Source organism: Magnolia sinica, chromosome 5 (assembly GCF_029962835.1).
Source record: "Magnolia sinica isolate HGM2019 chromosome 5, MsV1, whole genome shotgun sequence".
NCBI lineage: Eukaryota > Viridiplantae > Streptophyta > Magnoliopsida > Magnoliales > Magnoliaceae > Magnolia > Magnolia sinica.
The window spans coordinates 6184136-6204802 of record NC_080577.1 but is presented as its reverse complement, the minus strand read 5'-3'; the positions used below and the strand labels follow the sequence as shown (position 1 = coordinate 6204802).

The 20667-nt window shown below is 41.3% G+C and overlaps 1 protein-coding gene across 4 annotated transcripts; it reads left to right on the top strand.

The window, feature by feature from the left end:
- The first annotated feature begins 1890 nt into the window (after positions 1-1890).
- Positions 1891-20597, top strand: LOC131245264 (homeobox-DDT domain protein RLT2-like). 4 transcript variants are annotated; one of them, XM_058244600.1, is made up of 19 exons: positions 1891-2667; positions 2762-3223; positions 5189-5268; positions 5365-5880; positions 5974-6195; positions 6289-6378; positions 6541-6705; positions 6974-7196; positions 9211-9311; positions 9971-10057; positions 10168-10320; positions 10427-10582; positions 10881-11090; positions 11164-11886; positions 11963-12517; positions 13655-14293; positions 14405-14509; positions 18022-18285; positions 19206-20597. In XM_058244600.1, exons 1-19 carry the CDS (start codon positions 2556-2558, stop codon positions 20004-20006), a joined length of 5664 nt encoding a protein of 1887 aa, XP_058100583.1. In that variant the 5' UTR covers positions 1891-2555; the 3' UTR covers positions 20007-20597. The 4 variants fall into 4 exon arrangements, with proteins under 4 accessions (XP_058100583.1, XP_058100582.1, XP_058100581.1 ...); XM_058244599.1 differs by having other exon boundaries at positions 6280-6378; positions 19212-20597; XM_058244598.1 differs by having other exon boundaries at positions 6280-6378.
- Positions 20598-20667: the final 70 nt, after the last annotated feature.

The window sequence follows — 20667 nt, the reverse complement described above, 5'->3', positions numbered from 1 at the left end:
TTTCTTATGGTGTGGTCCACTATGTCTTGGATTTGATTTATTTTTAGCATCTACAGTGAAAATATGGCGACACATCTGATGGACGGTAGTCCTTTGCTTATGCTTATTTTCTAATATGGGAATGAAGTAGGTACAAAATTGTACCATTTCAATTACAAAATGAAAATTAGAGGGGGCGTCACTATAACGAACACGGATAGGGTCCTACCTTGCCCGTCTCCAGATAGGAATGGGCAGGAGCTTTGAGTGGCCCCGTAATGTATGGGTTTTATCCAGACCGTCCATTCATTTTTCCATGTCATTTCAGGAAATAACCTCGAAAATGAGGCAAATCCAACTACCATGTGGACCACACCAAAGGAAGCAGCGGTGATAATGATTCTTACCGGTGAAACATTTCTAGGGCCCAATGTGTTGTTTATTTGAAGTCCAACCTATTCATAAAGTTACATGGATCCGGATGAACAGAAAAAACAAATATAGGCTCGATCCAAAACTTCCGTGGCCCCCAAAAATTTTCAATGGTAATATTTTAATACCCATTGTGTGGTAAATATTTGTGTTGGATTTTCTTCATTTTTAAAATTACACCCATAAAGGATACTAGAAAATTAATGGACGGTGCGGATAAAACTCATACACTACGGTGGCCACTCAAAGCTCTTGCCCGTTGCCAGCTGGAAACGGGAGGGCATAGGACCCAATCGGCGTTCCGCTAGAACAACGTAACGCGAGACTTTTGTCAACGTTGCGCATGGCTCTATAAGCAATCTGCAAGCGCCAAACTGCTACTACTAACCCATAACTCATGCGGGAAATCTGAGCTGTTCAACGTTTGAATCCCACCATACAGATGGTCCTGCCGAAACATTAGGATGGTCCACTTATCGACTGGGAAATACGAGCTGCGGAATATGGACCGTCCGTTGTTTTTCTTTGAAGAAACTTAGTTGCATACGCACGTGGCCCCTCCAATGACTCGACTGGTCTGATTTCTCGATCATGTGATGACAGACGGGCCCATCTCGTTCATAACGTGCCAGATTTGGCACATGCTATTTGCATAAGTTACACGTGTGCTGAACATTTTTTATTTGAGTGAGTACGTGCACGAGTAACGAGAAAACATCAATCGTGCAACACCAACAGTGGAGCTTCAACACGTGGGATGCTAATTTTCTGGAGTTCGTGCAACTAACGCTCTGTGGTGTCCACCTTGATGTGTTCTCGTGACATCCAGTCCGTCCGTCATTTGGCCCAGGTCATGTTGTTAAGTAACCCAAAATCAGGCCGCTTTAAAACCCAAGTGGGCCATACTGCAGGGAAAAGTGGGGATAGGAATCGCCACCACTGAAACTTTTTTGGGCCCACCGTATTTTTTTATCTGCCATCCAACCCGTTCACAAGGTGAGTGCACTAGGATGAAGGTTAAAGCCAAATATCAGCTTCAAGAAAAAAATATGGTGGGCCCATGGTGGGCCCCAAGATGTTCCAATGGTAGACGTCCACATCCTTACATTTCACCTGTGGCATGAGCCACTTAAGTTTTGGATTGGCCCATTTTTGCTAACATGAGCGGGAGAAGAGGGTGGACGGATTGGATATCAAGTACACACGTAGGCCTCACAGCTTTACGTTGCTCTGGCTTCCTTGCTGCAGTATTTCGGGTCCCAGATATATGTCCTTGCAAAGCCGGCCCCATTCCATCTTGGGAATCAAGAAATATAAGCGGGTCCTACTTCCCATGACCTTTACACGGAAATCGTCCGATCAAACATGCAGAAGTTCCGTTACGCATGCTTCGCACCGGATCTTTATCCTGTCCCATAGATGCCGCGCGCTGAAACACGTGGCCATAACATACACATGGAGAGAGATAGATAGGCAGAGTCAGAAAGAAAGAAAGAAAGAGAGAGAAAGAGAGAGAGAGAGAGGTGGGCCCCACATACAAGACGAACACGAATATCAACACGATCGCTCGTACCCAAGACTCAAACCCCGAAAAACGAGGGGCTTGGATTTCCACCGAAGACTCAAACCCACCCAACCCCGACTCTCTCTCACCAAAGATCTTCGAACGAAAAGAAAAAAAAAGAAAAAAGAAAAAAAAACCCACGAATCCTCTTCCGAGATTTCAAAGCATCTTAAAAAAAAAAAAAAAACAAAAAGAAAAAAATAAACACGCCGCGGAAAAAAATTTACAACGCTACATTACATCACGTAACGTTTTGAGATGGAATTGAACGACTGTTCGTATCCCTTTCTCAATCTCTCCTTTTTCTCTTTCCTCTTCTCGATTTCCTTTTATGACTCCTCTCCCTACTATTATTATTATTATTATTATTTTTATTTTTATTCTCTCATTCCTTCTCAAAATCAAATCTCACCGCACATCTCTCCAATCTATTTTCCTTTTCCTCCCATCCCAAATATAATAAAAACCAAACCCTAATCCCTCTTTCTATTCTCTCTTCTATTGTTCTTTCTATTTCCCCCTTTTCTCTTCTCCTTCCTTCCTTTCCAATCTCTCTTGTTCTAGGGTTTTTTCTTCTTCTATGGAGATCGCAGATGGAGAGAAGAAGCGTCCACCAGATGGAGATAACAAATCCACGAAGCGGAAGATGAAGACCGCTTCTCAGCTCGAACTCCTCGAGAAGACCTATGCCGGTCCGTGGAATTTTTTCTTTCTTATGTTGATTTTTTGTGGTTTTTTCTGGATCTTGGATTTGTTTTGAAGGAGCTGTTTGTTGAATTCCGCCAGTTGAGACGTACCCGTCGGAATCGTTGCGTGCGGAGCTCTCGAAGAAGCTTGGGCTAACGGATCGGCAACTCCAGATGTGGTTCTGCCACAGGCGGTTGAAGGATCGGAAGGTCGCACCGGTGAAGCGGCCGAGGAAGGAGGCGGCTGCGACGGCGGTTGGTGGAGATGAGGTGATGGCGCCGGTGGCGGAGTCGGCTGTTGAGCTTGGGCCGGGGCCGGCATCGAGTCCTTTCAGGCAGGTGGATGGGAGAAAGGTTGTTGCGCGGGCGGCCACGGCCGTGGCGAGGATTGGGAACGATTTGCCAGTGATGAAGAGGTATTATGAGCCACCGCAGTCGATTTCGGAGCTCAGGGCGATTGCTTTCGTGGAGTCGCAGCTTGGGGAGCCGTTGAGGGAAGATGGACCGATTCTCGGTGTGGAGTTTGATCCATTGCCACCTGATGCATTTGGGGCACCACTAGGTATTGCATGCATTCACGTATCCATTCGTATTTGCATGAATGTATGTATGGATGTGCTCATGTCTTCCATTTCTGGATGTTTGCTTTGCGGTTTTCTTGTGTATTGTTAATTTGTTATCTAAGTAGATAAAGAAATTGTTTTGATTAATATGGGTTTCTGGTTGTTTGCGTTTTATTTTTTGATTGTTGGATTAGATGAATGGATGGGTAATTAAACGGTTGAGTTCTTTAGATGCTTGCAGTTTTGTAGTTTGCTGTTTATTTAACATATTGGATTTTTTATTTTTTATTTTTTGTTTAAAATTTTGGACAGAAACTAAGTTGCTAAACTACTAAAATTATTTGAAGCTTTAGTAGGTTATAAAAATTCCTCTTTTGAATTGTCAAAGATCGTAGAGGATTGATGTTATTAAGAGTGTTTAAGTAGCTTGGGATTGGGAACATGTGAGTTCTCAAGGTTGATACTACTGTTATAGAATTCAAGACTTAGTTTTTTAAGGTCACGGATGAGAATAAACGGCAGTTGCATGGTCAGCATTGCCTCATTTGGTACGAAACTTTGTCATATGAAGATGGAATTTTTGAATGGCTGATCATAAATGGTTTTGCTTTTGAGTGTTGAGCGACTGGCTTATTTTCTATTCTATTTGTTCTTCGTCTTTTTTTTTTTTTTAAATTATTATTATTCTAAAGAAACTGTTTGGCATTCATGCTTCCTGGATACATTATTTTTGGGAAATTTTCTCTGCTTTTTTCCTCATTCACAAAGAAATACATCTGTGTAAGTTTTTCCCTGTTATGTTTTTGGTTACCTTTTTTGTTCTATAAATACGCAGCCCATACCCAGCAACCCATACATCTCCTTTTGGCAGCAATATGCCTTTAGGTCCCAAGCTTCAAGCTTGGATAAAAGAGGGTTGATGTCAGGTAGGCAGCTGGTTGTTAAACTTTGCCAAGCAGTAATGCAAGCCGACCCGTAATAGTTGGCACAAAGCTATGGTGATGATAATATTTATATATTTTTCTTCTTGTTCTTTGCTATATGATTCATTTTTTTAACCTTTTTTTTTTTTTTCCTAAAGGCTTCGCCATTGCCCCTGTTCTCTAGAAACATATTCAAGTTGAACTGGGACACCAATTGAACTGATTTATTCATCAAAGAAAACAAAAGATCAGATGAACTGATTTATTAATCAAAGAAAGGGAAAAAAGAAGAAGATCAGATGAAGTGATTTTATAATTTCAGTTTGGGAACTGATGCAATGCAGGATTCACACTGTGAAGAGCCATATGGCATATACGTCTCTCATGGAAGACTTGTAGGATTTCCAACAAGGATATTTGCTCAAAGGGATATTGGTTATGATTTATTTTTCTTCTTCATTGATAAATATTATATTATTTAGAAACTTGTGCTAGTATACAGACGTCAATATTCTTAATAAAATAAAATAAAAATAAAGATCCTCAAAGAATGCTCTAGTGGCATTCCACAACCCAAACTTGGTCTTGACGGTGTCAATTATGGAGTATTGCATGGATCTTATTTAATGGCTCTACTTTGCTTGCTTTTACCCCTTGAGGATTTGACTTGTTTTTATCTTCATTATTACAGTAGTTCTATTATTTTTCCGTGACTTCTGTTCTCATCTGGATATGAGATTTTTCGTCAATCTCTCAACTGTCCTTTAGTGGTGGGCATAATCCTCTGCCCTTTTGAAATGAGATTCACACTCATTCTTTAAAATGTGGGTGGTAGCAAGAATTGGATCTTGAATATGCATAGCATAAAATTTCTGCTCACTGCTAATAAAGGTGGAATATTTGGGAGCACATTCTCTTGTTTCGGTGGATACACATATGTGAGGAAAATGTATTTATCACCTGAATTTGGGCATTATCGTTTGGCAAAGCTATTTAAAGTAGACACGTGGCTGATTTCCCCAATGTTTTCATCTGGAGCAGCAATTACAGGGCAGCAAAAGCAATCTTCACGGCCTTACGATGGCAAAGTATTTGAGAGACAAGATCCCACATCAATCAAAGTTGGTTATTTTTCCATTTAGAGCATAATTTTAATGCAGTCTCTATTGGCATGCCAGTGGTTTTTTCTTGGCCTGACTTGTGGTTATCGTTGGCAGGCATCATCACTCCTGCCTGCTATGGAACATTGTTTTGTGCCGAGTTCATCTGGTGGGATAAAGAAGCCTACTACTGTAGGAAGTGTTCATGCGGTTCATTCTCAAACTGGTCCAAGGGCTCTCCATGAATATCAGTTTCTTCCTGAGCAGCCAAGTATCCGTTCTGATTCATATGAAAGAGTTGCTCCATCTCATTTCTATGACTCTTCAGTTGATACTCCAAGTGGCCGGCCTTCGTCATTTCGGCATGGAAATGAACAGGTGGCAAAAAGTTATGGTTTCCAAGGTCAGATGTCAAGTGTTAATCTTTTGCCTCAACAAGGCAGGCAAGGCCACGTATTTTCTTCAGCTCCAACTGAGTATGACAGTGTTCCACACAAGAACTCCCTTCCGAGTGTTGGAACTGATGCTCATTTTGGTGGTCACCCAGTTGTTGGACTAGAAAATACTTTTGTATCATCTGACAGGAGGGTTTTCCATAATGAGGATGCTTCACGAATGGAGAGAAAACGAAAGGTATATATAATTTTGTGGATAAGAACTCACAGATTCTCTTTTCATCCAACCAGAGTAAGGATTTCATGTTTTGAAGTGTTTTGGCAAATGCAGAGTGAAGATGTAAGAATAGCAAAGGAAGTTGACACCCATGAAAACCTGATCAGGAAAGAGCCTGAGTATGATGATCTTCCACACAAGAACTCCCTTATGACCGTTGAACCTGATGCACAGTTTGGTGCTCACCCAATTGTTGGACTCGAAAATACATTTGTATCATCTGACAGGAGGATTTTCCATGAGGAAGATGCTTCCCGGATGGAGAGAAAACGAAAGGTATCTATAATTGTGGGGAAGAACTTATGGATTATGTTTTTTCCTTAACGGAGTCTAGAAGTTCATATGTTGAAGTGTTTTTAGCTAATGCAGAATGAAGATGCAAGAATAGCGAAGGAAGTTGAAGCCCATGAAAAACGGATAAGGAAGGAGCTTGAAAGACAAGATATCTTGAGGCGAAAGGTGTTTCTCATCACTCTTGATCTTTTTTTTTTTTTCGCTATTCATTGGAAAACTTCACTGCCTGTATAAGTTGTTGCTTTTGTCGCTCCATTGTGGGGGCACGTACATGCATTCTGTGAAGTGCATTAGTTGCAAACTAACATCAGAAATTTGTATCTTAAGAGGGAGGAGCAAGTTCGGAGAGAAATGGAGAAACATGATCGTGAAAGACGGAAGGAAGAGGAGAGGCTAATGCGTGAAAAGCAGCGAGAGGAAGAGCGATTCCAGCGGGAGCAAAGGCGTGAAATTGAGCGAAGGGAGAGATTTCTGCAGAAAGAAAGTCTGAGGGTAAGATTCACAACAACAGTAACCTACAGCTGTTATGAAATATTTCATTCTCTAGAAATGTTACCAGCGAGGCCAATTCATTAGCCGATGTCCTTGCAAAACAGGGCATCGCTAGACAAAAGCCTCTGATCCGGAATGACCGATCCATTGTATTTAAATACAGTGTTGCTACTTTCTTCTGTAATAAATTATTCACCAATGATAAATAACAATGAAATGTTTCACTCTCAAGGATTAGGGACTTCAAATTTCCCCCTCATGAATGCAGATTGAGAAATTGAGGCAGAAAGAAGAAATGCGAAGGGAGAAGGAGGCTGCGAGACTGAAAGCTGCTAATGAGAGGGCCACTGCTCGCAGAATTGCCAGAGAATCGATGGAGCTTATTGAGGATGAGCGCTTAGAGCTTATGGAGTTGGCTGCGTCAAGCAAAGGACTTCCTTCAATAATTTCCCTTGACAGTGACACTCTGCAGCACTTGGACTTGTTCAGAGGTACATGTTGCTTCACTTATCCCCTCCATTTGCTTCAGAAGTTTATCCAGTATCTATGATAAGTAATGGCCTTTTGTTGTTGCCTATGCAAATTAAGTTTGCTGAACTGTTTTCTTTTTTCTTCTATTTTTTTGAGTGGCAAAAAAATTATTAAGAAGTATGGGCAAGAGGCCCAACTAATTCAAACAAAAAAGGCAGAGGTGATGAGGAATCACCCAGCTGAAAGGAGTGAAACATGCCCCCAAGAAACATCATAGGACCCTGTTACAACCAGCGTATATCTTGTTGTAGGAGTCTTAGGATATTGCTCTATTTCTAGCTTTGTATGAAAACCTGCCTAGCGGACTCGGCCTCATTACCAAGGACCTAAACGCCCCCCCCCACCCCCCTTTTGAGCTTGGAAAAGAGGTTGGATGCTGCCAGGCATCACCAAGAAAACCTCAAAACCTATTGAAGAGTCCACACCAAATCCTAGAGAAGCCATAATGCATGAAAAAGGTGCTCCGCAGTCTCCTCACTGCAGAGACAAAGTGGACATATTGGGGACGACAAGGTGTGCCAAATCGGTTACATATCGGCCGATACATAATAGTAATGGCCAAGGCTGTTAAGCGATACAGGCCGGAAGCGGTAATGCTCCAGAATCAATGCTGGGGCACTCAATAACGAATGTTCTATTTAATGGTAAAAAATGGTCATTGCTGCCCTAGATCTGAAATTTCCATTTCTTGAGCTGTTTTGGTGGAAATTTGCAAATGGAAATTTCAGACATGGGCTGGAAGAACCATTTTTTTAAACCATTAAATAGAAAATTTGTGTCATCATTTTTTGAGTGCCCTAACATTTGATTTATGTTGTGTTAGAAGTTTGGTTTAATATGTTCCTCCCTCTGCAACACACCGATCCTTATTCTTTTTGTAGGAAAAAAGGATAATGCATAAGAAGGGGCTGACAGCCTAAGAATAACAAGACAAGTCCTTACACAAAATATTAGATCAAAGAGATGTGGGGCTCTCAAGCCACTCATCAGCCTCTATTACATGCAACGTTGACAAAAAATGGCCTTGGAGTTCCTTTCTCTTCCTAGACATTGAAAATATGCAGTTTTACTGATGATGGTACTATTTGGGTATGAAAGGGTGGAGAGGCTGTTCAAGACATTTGTAGCCACATTGAATCCCCTTCATGGATGATTTCTTTATGTTTGAGTTGTTTTGCAAAGCACAGTTCTGCTTTCAACCTCCGTAGATGACATAGCTTCAACTGGGAAGCCTGGAATGGGATATCCTCCTAGAAATTCCACTAGGCGGTTGTGGATTAGCATATCACTTTGTCTTTGTAATTGATGAAAATTGAAAATTCTTTGCAATTTTGATCTCATGGTAAGTTTTGTTCTAGCTTTGATGATGCCTCAAAAACTTAGTTGCTATATTGGGGGCTATACCAATCCTTGTCTGCAAATGCTTGTGAATCTGACACCATATTAAACATCTCAGTGGTGGAACCAGAAAAAAATAATTATTTGGCAAAGCATGTTGTCTCTAAGATTTAAGAAAATTGAGTGGTTTAATAAGGCAAGAGGCTACTTCTTTGCTACTTGGGGGGCCAAAGGTTGTTAGTATCCTTGCATCATGAAAATTGAGTGGTTTAATAATGCAAGCGCACAGCTTCCATTCCAGCTTTCCCGCCAAGGAACAAGATAAAGTTAAATATCTTTCAAAAAAAAGAAAAGAAAAGAAAAGAACAGAAAAAAAGAAGTACAAAATAAATAAATTTTGAAGGATATGATCCATTGAACTCACTCACATGTATGGGTGGTTTTTTCGATGGCAAATTCACTAATGGTAAATTTGTATTTTAGCACAGCATTCACTTAAATCTTGTTGATGAAGTTGTGTCTTATGCTAATTACGTTCCACCCCTTGTAAGTTTGTTTTCTTATTTTAGTCTACTCTCTTAAAGTGTAAGAGTTCTTATTTCTAATCGGAGATCTAACAAGGTTTTGGTGTTTCAGATAAATTGGTTAGATTTCCTCCCAAGTCAGTAAGGTTAAAAAAGCCATTTGCATTTCAGCCATGGACGAGTTCTGAGGAAGACATTGGCAACCTTCTTATGGTATCTTCCTGTTACGTTTATCTTCCATGTGCTTCTTGTCGATCATTTTTTCATTACTGACAACATAATTTCCTCAAAAGAATGCATCACTCTCCTATACATTGTTTGTTTGTTTGTGTGTGTGTGTGTGTGTGTGTGTGTTTTTTCTATACATTTTTTATTTGCATGTTTTCTTTTCTAGGAAAGGGTGCACTTGGTTCCATGAAATATCATGAAATTTCGTGATTAACTAGCCCAACTTGGTGCAAAATATCATGAAATTTCATGATATTTGGTGCAACCAAACACACCCTAAACAATGATTTTTAAAGATGGAGATGCGGGGCATAAAGATACAGCATTATTTCCTTGTTTGCATGGTTAATTAAGCCTTTTGTATTGCTTAAACAAGGCTGTCTTTTCTTTCTGAAAATACTGATATTATTCAGACCAAGAAAGCAAAAAGGCTATGTTGTTAGCTCTGTTATTTATTTTTCTTGATCATGCCTAGGGAATGTATTTCTGGTTTAGATAATGGATTACACACATGCTCATGTGCTCAAGCAATGACTGATTCTTGTTTTGTCAGTAGCTGGTTTTAGTAGATTGTCTCAGCCAAGGTCAAACATTACTTATTGCTTTCATGGGGAAACCTTTGATAGTTTTGATTGTAATTTCAGGTTTGGAGGTTTCTAGTTACTTTTGCCGACGTTCTCAATCTTTGGCCATTTACTCTTGATGAGTTTGTACAGGCCTTTCATGACTATGTGAGTTCTTCACCAGATCTGTTGCAACTTTGCTCATAGATCTGCCCTTCCCGGTTTTCTGCTTCCAAGCAATTTTGATAATCTGGTTTAACTGCTTTATACTGTTTCAGGATCCAAGGTTGTTGGGTGAGATACATGTTGCTCTTCTGAAGTCCATAATAAAAGATATTGAAGATGTTGCAAGGACACCCTCTATTGGATTAGGAGCCAACCAAAATAGCGCGGCTAATCCTGGAGGTGGACACCCACAAATTGTTGAAGGGGTATGTTTATTCTGCAGCTGCATGCTGTTTTTCTACAAATTATGTTTTTTGTCCTATATTCTGTCCCCTGTTGAGATCCTCATGGTAAATCTTTGCTTATTGTCAGGCATATGCATGGGGTTTTGATATTCGCAGCTGGCAGCGCCACTTGAATCCATTGACATGGCCTGAAATATTGCGACAGTTTGCATTATCTGCAGGATTTGGTCCCCAACTGAAGAAAAGGAGTGTCCCACGGGCTTATTTTCGTGATGACAATGAGGTATAAACAGGGCATTTCTTTTTTTTTTTTGAAAGAATTCTAAGTATGTCATCGAAATATTTTGGGCAATGAAAATTGACTTATGAGATGACAAGAGTTCTGAAAATATGTAGCAACAAAGAAGGTTTTAAAATTTCCTGGCTTGTTTTATTTAGTTTTTAGGATCAACGCTGCAGTAACTTTCTTTTCAAATGTTGAAGCTTTGGTACTGTTTTCTTAGCAACTTACATGTGAATTCCAGATGATCTGTAAATTTATGATTTTATGACCAATAAGATGATTTTCCTTATGCGTGCAGGGTCATGACGGTGAAGATATTGTTTCTACTTTACGTAATGGTGCTGCTGCTGAAAATGCTGTTGCTGTGATGCAAGAAAAGGGGTTTTCTCATCGACGTAGATCCAGACATCGCTTGACACCTGGAACAGTAAAATTTGCTGCATTTCATGTTCTTTCTCTCGAGGGAAGCAAAGGATTAACAATATTAGAAGTTGCAGACAAGATTCAGGTAATTGCTGACTGACAGTGGAGTCTTATTTCTCTCTCTGCTCTGCTCTAATTTTATTTCTGTTTGTTGTAAGAAATCCGGCCTTCGGGACCTGACAACAAGCAAGACACCAGAGGCATCTATTGCAGCTGCATTGTCAAGGGATGGACTCCTTTTTGAAAGAACAGCTCCTTCAACGTATTGTGTACGTCCTGCTTTCAGAAAGGACCCTGCGGATGCTGATGCAATACTATCAGCAGCCAGGGAGAAAATACAGATATTTGAAAGTGGATTTTCAGATTCAGAGGAAGCTGAAAAGGATACAGAAGATGCTGAGGATATTGAAAGAGATGAAGATTCTGAATGTGATGGCGCTGATGATCCTGAAGTTGATGACATAGGTACCCTAGCAACTCCAAACAAGGTGCTCCATGCAAGTGGAATAAAAGGTGCTCAAGCAGATAGCTCTCAAAATGAAAAGGGGGAAACAGTCTGTGATGAGGTTGGAGGAACTCCTCAAAATGGTCTACGTAATGTGGGAAAAGGTTTCTCTCCATTTCCTTCCGAAGGTTCCAAAGATGCTAGCGGTTCAGGTGCTATCAATGGCCAGTCCCTTGATGTTGCTTCAAACCGCCATGAGGCAAGCAATGATGATCAAGATGACACAGAGATAGATGAAAGCAATGCTGGGGAACCATGGGTTCAGGGACTGATGGAAGGAGAATATTCAAATCTTAGTGTTGAGGAGCGCCTTAATTCCCTTGTTGCCTTAATTAGTGTGGCGATCGAAGGAAATTCAATCCGTGTGGTGCTTGAGGTAATCATTTAAATCAGATATATTGGCTTATTTCTTCCAATCTGTTATCTGTAATTTGAGCTAATGACTTGTGCAGGAACGTTTGGAAGCAGCAAATGCTCTTAAAAAGCAGATGTGGGCTGAGGCACAACTGGATAAAAGGCGCATGAAAGAAGAGTATGTAATAAAGCAGTATTCCTCTTTTATGGGAGGCAAGACTGAAACAAACGTGACTGGTGCTGCCGCTGAGGGCAATCACAGCCCATTGCTTGGGGTAGATAGCAAGGGTAATGGGGCATCCCTGAACCCTGCAGCCAAGCAAGAAACCTCTCTTGATCCACACAATGCTCAGAATTATTTTAATAATATGTCCACTGATAGGAACTTGTTAGGGCAAGAGTTCTCTACAGGTCAAGATAATTTGCAATTTCAACACGGGTATGCAGCAGAAAAGTCACGTTCACAGTTAAAATCCTATATTGGTCATAAGGCAGAGGAGATGTACGTATACAGGTCTCTGCCACTAGGTCAAGATCGAAGGCGTAACCGATACTGGCAGTTTGCTACATCCTCTTCCAGGAATGATCCCGGTTCTGGCAGAATCTTTCTTGAGTCTCAAAATGGCTGCTGGAGGCTTATTGATTCAGAGGAGGTAGCTACTCTCTCTCTCTCTCTCTCTCTCTCTCTCTCTCTCTCTCTATAACTGCATCACATGTCTACATGCATCTTAGTATTCTTCACAAGTAGTGAGTTATAAGAATGAATATTTAACATCCTTTCAGTTAGATGTCTTTGGTGGACTTACTACTAAAAATTATTTAACATCCTTTCAGTTAGATGTCTTTGGTGGACTTTCTACTAAAAATGTTTAATAGTTATTCCAGGACTTCAAAGGGTAGCATCTCACAAAATGTATTTGTTCTGCAAGCATTTCTAGTTGGTTTACACATCTGTCTGTCCTTTTATGGTGCAATTATTTATGAATCCAATTTGGTTTTAAACATCCAAAGTGCTCTGCGTGAATTTGTACTAATTTGATGCATGCTTTCGAGTATGTTTTAGTTTTCATATTTCTAATGAGTCACGCTGATGTCACTATAGAGAGATTGTTTCATCGTATTTCATAAACTCCGTGGCTTGTTTTTCCCAGAATATTTTAGTCAGTTTCCCAGCTAGTGGTAGTTGTAAAACCTTTGTATGTTGGGTGAGTGAACTTTGATCTTGTACATCGCTCTGAAATTTCAAATTTTCTCCTTCCTCACAAGTTGCAAAATTGTCATGGTACTGGAGCTTGTTTTTTCCCTGAGCTCTTGGAGCCTCAGGGTGTAGCAAGTCCCCAGAGGTCTTATTCTGATCCTGTATGATCTTTCTGCCTTTTTTTGGGGTAATCTTGGTGTGAACTCCTGACCTCTACATTACATTTGAGGGTATCATGACTGCCATAAACCACTTGAGGTTGTTGTGACCTCATGCTGCAAGTGAACCACTTGCTGCAGCTGTAAGCCTGTCGGCTTAATAGTAACAATTGTTAATGGTTCACGACCTCAAGCTGGGGATGAACCTGTCTTCATTCCCTTCTTAATAGTAACACTTAATTTCTGCCTGATTTTCTTGTAGTTTGATCTTCAAGGCAGAGATGCATTCATGTCATCATGTTTGCTCTATTCCACTCCCCTTCCTTTCCTAGATTATGCCAATTGATCTAGAGAGATCTTGAATTTTGCACTGGACATGCTATCAGCATTTTGAGTTCATTATTTTTTCCTCAGTTAATTTAGTGCATGTGCAGGCATTTGATGCTCTCTTGGCTTCTTTGGATACACGTGGGATCCGGGAATCCCATTTGCAGTCAATGTTGCAAAAAATTGAGGCATCCTTCAAAGACACTGCAAAAAGGAACCTAGGTCAGTCCAACACTGTGGACCCAACTGGACCTCCTGTCAAAGCAGAAACTATCGAATTTGCTTCCAGTCCTGATTGTGCTGTGGGAACTGATAACTCTGGCAGTATGGTGTGTGACCTTAGTTCTGATACAGTGGAGAATTCCACATCTTTCCAAATTGAGCTTGGAAGGAATGAAACTGAGAAAAGTGACGCCTTGGAGAGATATCAAGATTTTGAGAAATGGCTGTGGCAAGAATGCTTTAACCCATCAATGTTATGTGCCTTAAAATATGGTAAAAAACGATGCTCAGAGCTGTTGGTTACTTGCGACTTTTGCCACAATTCATACTCCTCCAAAGACAAGCACTGCCCTTCTTGCCATAAGACCTTTGACACCTTTCACAGTTTTGATGTAACTTTTGGTGAACATGTGGCTCAATGTGAAGAAAAGAGAAGGGTTGACCCTACCTGGAATATCCATTGCTCAGATTCTTCCCTTCCCACTAGGGGAAAAATGCTCAAGGCACAGCTGGCTTTTATCGAGGTGGGAGGCATTACACTTTAAACCCTTCTCTTCTTTTCTTTTCTTATTTAGATGTTCAGAGTGTTTGATTTAGCCTACTGCATTTATCTTTTTATTTTTAATCTTTTATAGGCTTCTATTCCCCCGGAAGCTCTTCAATCTTTTTGGACCGAAGTCTATCGGAAGTCTTGGGGTGTAAAACTGCATTCTGCATCATCAGTGGAGGACCTTTTTCAGGTTTTTGATGCTTCTAAACTATTTTTGTGCAATTTATTTATTTATTTTTTCTTTGATAATTAAATTATCCCAACGGAGGAGTTACAAAAAGGGACTAGGAAACAAAGGCCCCAATACCCAACATAAAAGAGGCAAAACAGAGAACAAACGTGCAGCAAGATTGATGCAGGATTAGGGTTGTCTAAGCCAAAGTAATGAATGAGATCAATTTCCAGATTAATACAGTTAAATCAAGTATGAAAGAAATATGTACTCTACCACAAATTAGAGAATTCCAGTTTTACTAGCCAGGTTCTAACCAAAATTGACATCCTATCATGCATAATCAATATAAAGTTATGAAAGAATGGTTCCTACGAGATATGGGAATCCCGTTCTAGCATAGGATAGTCCCAACGCTCAACTAGATTGTTAGTTTCAAGTTTGAACACAACTTGGGGCTAAAGGTTCAAAATAGGAAACCTAGGGTTAGGGTTTATGGTGCAGGACAATTAACCTCTTGCTCTAAAAGCTCGAATTTATAGAGCATGGCAAATTAATCCCTTTATCTCATAGCCTAGGCCCCACATTCATGGGTTAGGTTCTCGGCCGAACCCTCTTTGTGGGCCCCAAATCACATAGGTTCCGCCTCACACGAGCCACCTCTCTCACATGGGGCCCCAAATCACATGGGTTCTGCGGGCTGCCCACCTCGAGTGTGCTCCCCATCCCACAGGCCACCCCACTTGAGCCCGGTGTGAAAATGTCCCTGCATTAATCATCCTCGGTGAGGAGTCTCGAACACGAGATCTCCCGTTTTGATACCAATTTGATGCAGGACAATTAAGCACTTGCTCGAAAAGTTTGAACTGATTGAGCATGGCGAATTAATCTCTCTATCTCATACCGTAGGCCCCACATCCATGGTTTAGGTCCTTGGTCGAACCCTCCTCGAGCCCGGTGTGAAAATGCCCTTGCATTAGTTTAGGGGAAGATTAAGGTCTGGGTTTTAAAAGGGATGAAATCAGGCATTAGAGTTAACAGTTTTATGGGAGAAACAAATCAAAAAGAAAAGGGGAAGTGGCTGCCCATGTGGACAACCTTACACGCTCATGCGTGTGGGCATGCGCATGTGTGTACGGCCATGGGTAAGGGGCATGCGGCCTAGGGTTTCGATGGGTGGATGTTTGGATGATTTGGATCACTCTCGAGGCCTCGCACATTCTCTCTAATCCTTCTAGAGTCTAGAACTTCACCTGCAAATCTCATGCAAGAAGAAATAGAGAAAGAAATAGCATTTTTCTTCAAATTTCATGGGCTAGGGTGTGGATGTCCCCCGTCTTATTTATAGTATCAAAAAGCAATATTTACAATAATGCCCCTAGTACTAAATAAAATGTGTAAACTCAAAAATAATGAATCTAAACTATTAAATCCTAATCCAAACCATCGAGCATGTCCAAAATAATGTAAAAAATAAAAACTCCTACAACTAGGGACCCATGTGGTCCAAAATCTGAGTGGACCAGTAGTCCGATGGCATGCAGATGATGATTTGACTGTTAGATAGGCCAACGGTCAAAATCCAATTGTCAAATTCTCCTATCATAGTAACCCACATGCCTCTTCCCAGTATGCAGTCTTCCAGATGCACGATCCATGCACGTGGGGTCTTCAAAGTGGCCTGCTAGGCCCCATATAGATGTCGTCCATCCGTAACGAAGCTGGGGCTGTTGACTAGGCCCTCCTCCTTTGGTAGACCCTATATGATGGCCCAATATCCTCATCGAAGATGCTGCAACAAACACAACAAACACTAACAAAGAGAAAAAGAAGCTACCCATCATCTCTTGACAAAAATGAACATTAACCCTACTAGCACCAGATATGGCGAGATGTCTCATAAGAACGTATGAATAAAGGAAACATCCCAGCCCGTGCAGACGTCACCTGCTTCCTCTAATAAGTCTGCTGCTGACCCACGAGATTGCAGTTCTAGAGCCACTTTAAACAAATAATAGGATCCGATACTAGATCCTTTGCCTCAGTTCAGATTGCATGCTGCAACTCAATCCTGCTGGCTTGGATCAAGACCGCAACTTCGGCAAAATTGAATCTCTAATCCCATTTGACGCCAAAAAAATCCACAATTATTCCACCATTGCTGTCACCAAGGATGTCACCGACACCAGAAAGCCCTAGTTTCCTCGATGGCATCCATCAAAATTAAATACCACCCTGCTTCTATGAACACTGCAAACAACCCCTTGAAGCTGAGAGCCTGATATTAAACTTTGCCTGGGAAATTGGAAGGCTGAAAATCTTCTTGCATACCAACTGCACTGATGGAGGTTTGCATTTAACAACTCTTTTTTCTTCCCAGTCACAAACTCCAGAGGCCAGCAAGTACGGCCATATTCCAAAGAATCTTACCAAGGGGGCCCCATACTGAGGATGCCCAACACTTGATCACATCCCTAGCTGAGGCAGGAAATGCCCGCTTCATGTCAATCTTGGATGAGACTGCAGCTCAAGGTTTCTTCGATACAGGGTGATGGAGCAACAGATGTGACGGATCCTTCTTCACGGTGTACAAGCTGCATCTGTTTGCGATTGCAAAGCGCCTAATCTTGAGGTGATCTAAAATGAATATTGTGACTATTTGTCAAGAGCGGCAGTCTAAGCAAAGTTTCTGATGTTCAGCGTGACTGGGGCAGTTCAAATCCTAGAGAATGCACAGAATAGACAGCGGAGGCACCCAGATAATGGTTGAGAAAACGAGCTGATGGAGATCTTGCCATTTGAATCCATCACCCAAAATCTTGTATCAGAGCCCAAATGAGGGATTTATACGCCCTGGACCAAAGCTAAAAGGTGCTCAAGATAAGCAAGCTCACTATCCTTCAAATTGCTCTGAAAAGTAGGGCATTAAATAACCTCACCTCCCTACCGTTCGAAGAAGTGATTCACAGTAACCCCTTTTCTGACAGCGATAACAGGCATATCTTCAAACAATTCACCAATGGCACATTAGAGCATCCACTATCCTCCTAAAATATTACCTTCTCTTCGTTCCCAATCCAGAATAGAAAGTGATAAGAGCAGAAATTCTTGGCCATGAAATTGCTTTCCAGATCAGGGATTCAGATCTAATAGAGGCTGCTTTGATGATGTTCATGCTTTATTTTCTAGACATTTCCTGTTCATATGCTTAACCAGTGAATGATGTTTCTTAATTTTAATGCTCTGTCTTCTTGTTTAATTAAATTCTTGCCATCAACCCGCCAAGCATTACTTCAAATGCATTGCAGCAATGTTGCATTACTGATTGAATGTTTGCATGGCAATAAATACTTTCTCCATGTCTGGCTGTTTATTGTGTGGATTAGACATGTTTGCCTTAGCTTGTTTTCTTAAGTCATTCGGGCACAGTGTCAAATGCCTCAGCATCCCTTCTTTAACCGAGTATGTTGGGAAGTGCTCTAGAATAAAATAATTAGATGATAATGATGTATAATGTTGTATCCTTGCAGCTCCTGACTCTGTTGGAAGGTGCTATAAAACGGGACTACTTGTCTTCAAGTTTTGAGACAACCAAGGAACTTCTGGGTTCCTCTAAACCAGTATATGCTGTTGATGATGATGCTACCCTTCCTGCATCAGTTCCTGTGCTACCATGGATACCTCAGACCACAGCTGCTGTGGCATTAAGGCTTATGGAATTTGATGCATCCATTTCTTACATGCTTCAACAGAAGGTAGAGTCTCATAAAGACAAGGAGGCCGGAGAATTCATTGTAAGTAGCATTCTGTTTATTAATTTCTTTTTGCAGACTCGGACCATTTATCCAGATTTCATGATAAATTGATACCAGAATCAACTTGAATTTTACAAAACATTGCTAACTGTTACGCAACATAACTATCATAGGATTTGCTTATAAAAACTTGTGCATGCTAATAAGAGATTATTGTTTGCTACTTTTGTGATTATAAATGAAGCCAATACAGATTCAATAACAGCTTTGTAACTATATTCCACTTTGACATTTCTCTCTCTCACACACACGCACGCACAGTAGGAATTCTAGTCCGTGTAGGGAACATGGACAATTCAATTAAAATAGATCTGAAGTGTTCATTAGGTCCAGCTCATACTTCATGGGGTACTGAGCAAAAACACCCGGTCATTACTATTCTAATCATCTGATGAGTAGTCTATAAAATGGATGGTGAAGATTGTTTGTGGGAAATAGGTCCCATCAACAATTGCAACCATCCATTTGGTCGGTTGATCATTGATTGCTTATGGGTCAAAAGAATCAAAATGATGAGACAATCTTAGCCATTTTTCCATGGCTTGAAGTGGATGCCAAAACTATAAAAGAAGGCTGATTTTCAGATGGATCATACAATTGGGTGTGATCTTGCATGGTGGCCCATGAAGTGTGGGCTGCACCGGACAATTCCATATTTATTATCTGGGCTGGTCTTCTATTCACTAGGAGCATATGCAACTCGTAGTCTCTGGGAGTACCTGACAATTTGTTCTGATAGAATGTGCAAAACTTGTCATTTTGGAAGTCCCAAGGGCCAAGGATTCATCCTGAAGTCTGGGGGCATTTCATCAAATTGAAGTGTTTTGTTTGTTACATTAGTGTTCCTTGGGTTCCTCTTCAAGTTTAAAGCATGATTAGCGTCTTCTGATTATGCACAGAAACAGCCATCAAAGTATGCAGTTGTTAAGAATATCCAAGATCTGGAACCATCAGCTACCCCAGACCAAGTTGAGTATCCACAAGAAGACTTCTGGGCTGACCCTGGGAGCGGACGCAGCCTAACCCGTGGACGTGGCAGCCGTGGTAGGGGTCGTGGCCGTAGCCGTGGTGGAAGGTGGCAAAGAGGGAGTGGCAGCTCACGAGCAGAATGCAGCAAGGAAAATGCTGGCTACGGTGACAGGTTGGCACAAGGGCAGGTGCAGAGAGCACGTACACGAGGACGGGGACGTAGACGGGGCCGTCGCACGATCAGGAAGAAACAGAAACCAGAGAATAAAGTGGTAAAAAAGGATAGTGGTTTCCACAACATCAGCAATGCCAAACAGAATACAGGTGGGGAGTCGCCGAGAAGTTCCGGAGGGGAGGAGTGGGACAGAGATGGAACTGGAAGGATGTATGCAGATGAGGCCGAAGATAACAGTGCAGGGATGTCTGAGTCCGATGACAATGTTCAAGCATCTGGGGATGAGTATGATGATCGGGGGGCAGTCTATGTCAATACCTATAGTGGCAAGTCAAAGGAGTTGATGGACGACAGTGAAGAGGATGATGATGAAGGGGCCGATGAGGGAGATGGGGATCGGGATGGAGATGAAGAGGGGGATGAGGATGGGGAAGGTGGTGGGAATGGGGATGGTTATGGTGGCATGGATGATGGAGATGGGTCTGGGGATGGTGATGGAAATGGGGATGAAGATGAAGGCACAGCATCCATGTCTTCAGAAGAGTATAGTGATTAAGAAATTTGTGACCTTGTTGAATATATACAGAGAGACAATGTCCACCAGAAGCAATGGAAAGCATCATAGCTTGCATTCTTTTATTTAATTCGGCAGCTCGGTCTGATGGTTTCACATGTGGTGTTTGGAGGAATGATAATGAGGCAGATGTAGGAGTCACTGATTTGTTTTGGGTCAAGCAGATAGGGAGAACATCTCTAATGTTACACAGCTCCCCCATTTGTCAACAGTACAAACTGTCAGATGCTTTGCAACTCAACAATGGATTGAATTTCATCTCAAATAGTTCCAGCCGTGAGAGACAGTCTGCAGTAAAGGACCCTATATGTGTGGTGAGCCCCATTGCCTTGCTGAATTGTTCAGAAGTTCTCCAAGTGAACGAGCGCCAGACACTTTTCTGCTGCTCGAGTTGCTGCTCCAAATGAGTTTTCATGTGCTAAATCGTTGGGTTAATGGTCCATGTCTTCTTTTCATGTAAAAGAAAAAAGTAGTTGAAAATGATGGGAAAATGTAGATAAATAGAACTTTCTTCCATTTCTACCCATAGCATGGGTTTTATTTTTAAAAATAGAAAAATGGATTAAGCAAGAAGTTGAGCGCACACTCACTCAGGCAATGGGCTGTGTAATGAGCACTAATCCAACACCTGAACAATCTTTAC

What these genes read in the sequence shown, in the direction of transcription:
- LOC131245264 (XM_058244598.1), top strand. Translation starts at nt 2,556, where the DNA reads ATGGAGATCGCAGATGGAGAGAAGAAGCGTCCACCAGATGGAGATAAC. An exon ending in ACATTGGCAACCTTCTTATG is followed by an intron (nt 9,312 to 9,970) that starts GTATCTTCCTGT and finishes TTGTAATTTCAG; the next exon opens with GTTTGGAGGTTTCTAGTTAC. An exon ending in CAGTGGAGGACCTTTTTCAG is followed by an intron (nt 14,510 to 18,021) that starts GTTTTTGATGCT and finishes GTATCCTTGCAG; the next exon opens with CTCCTGACTCTGTTGGAAGG.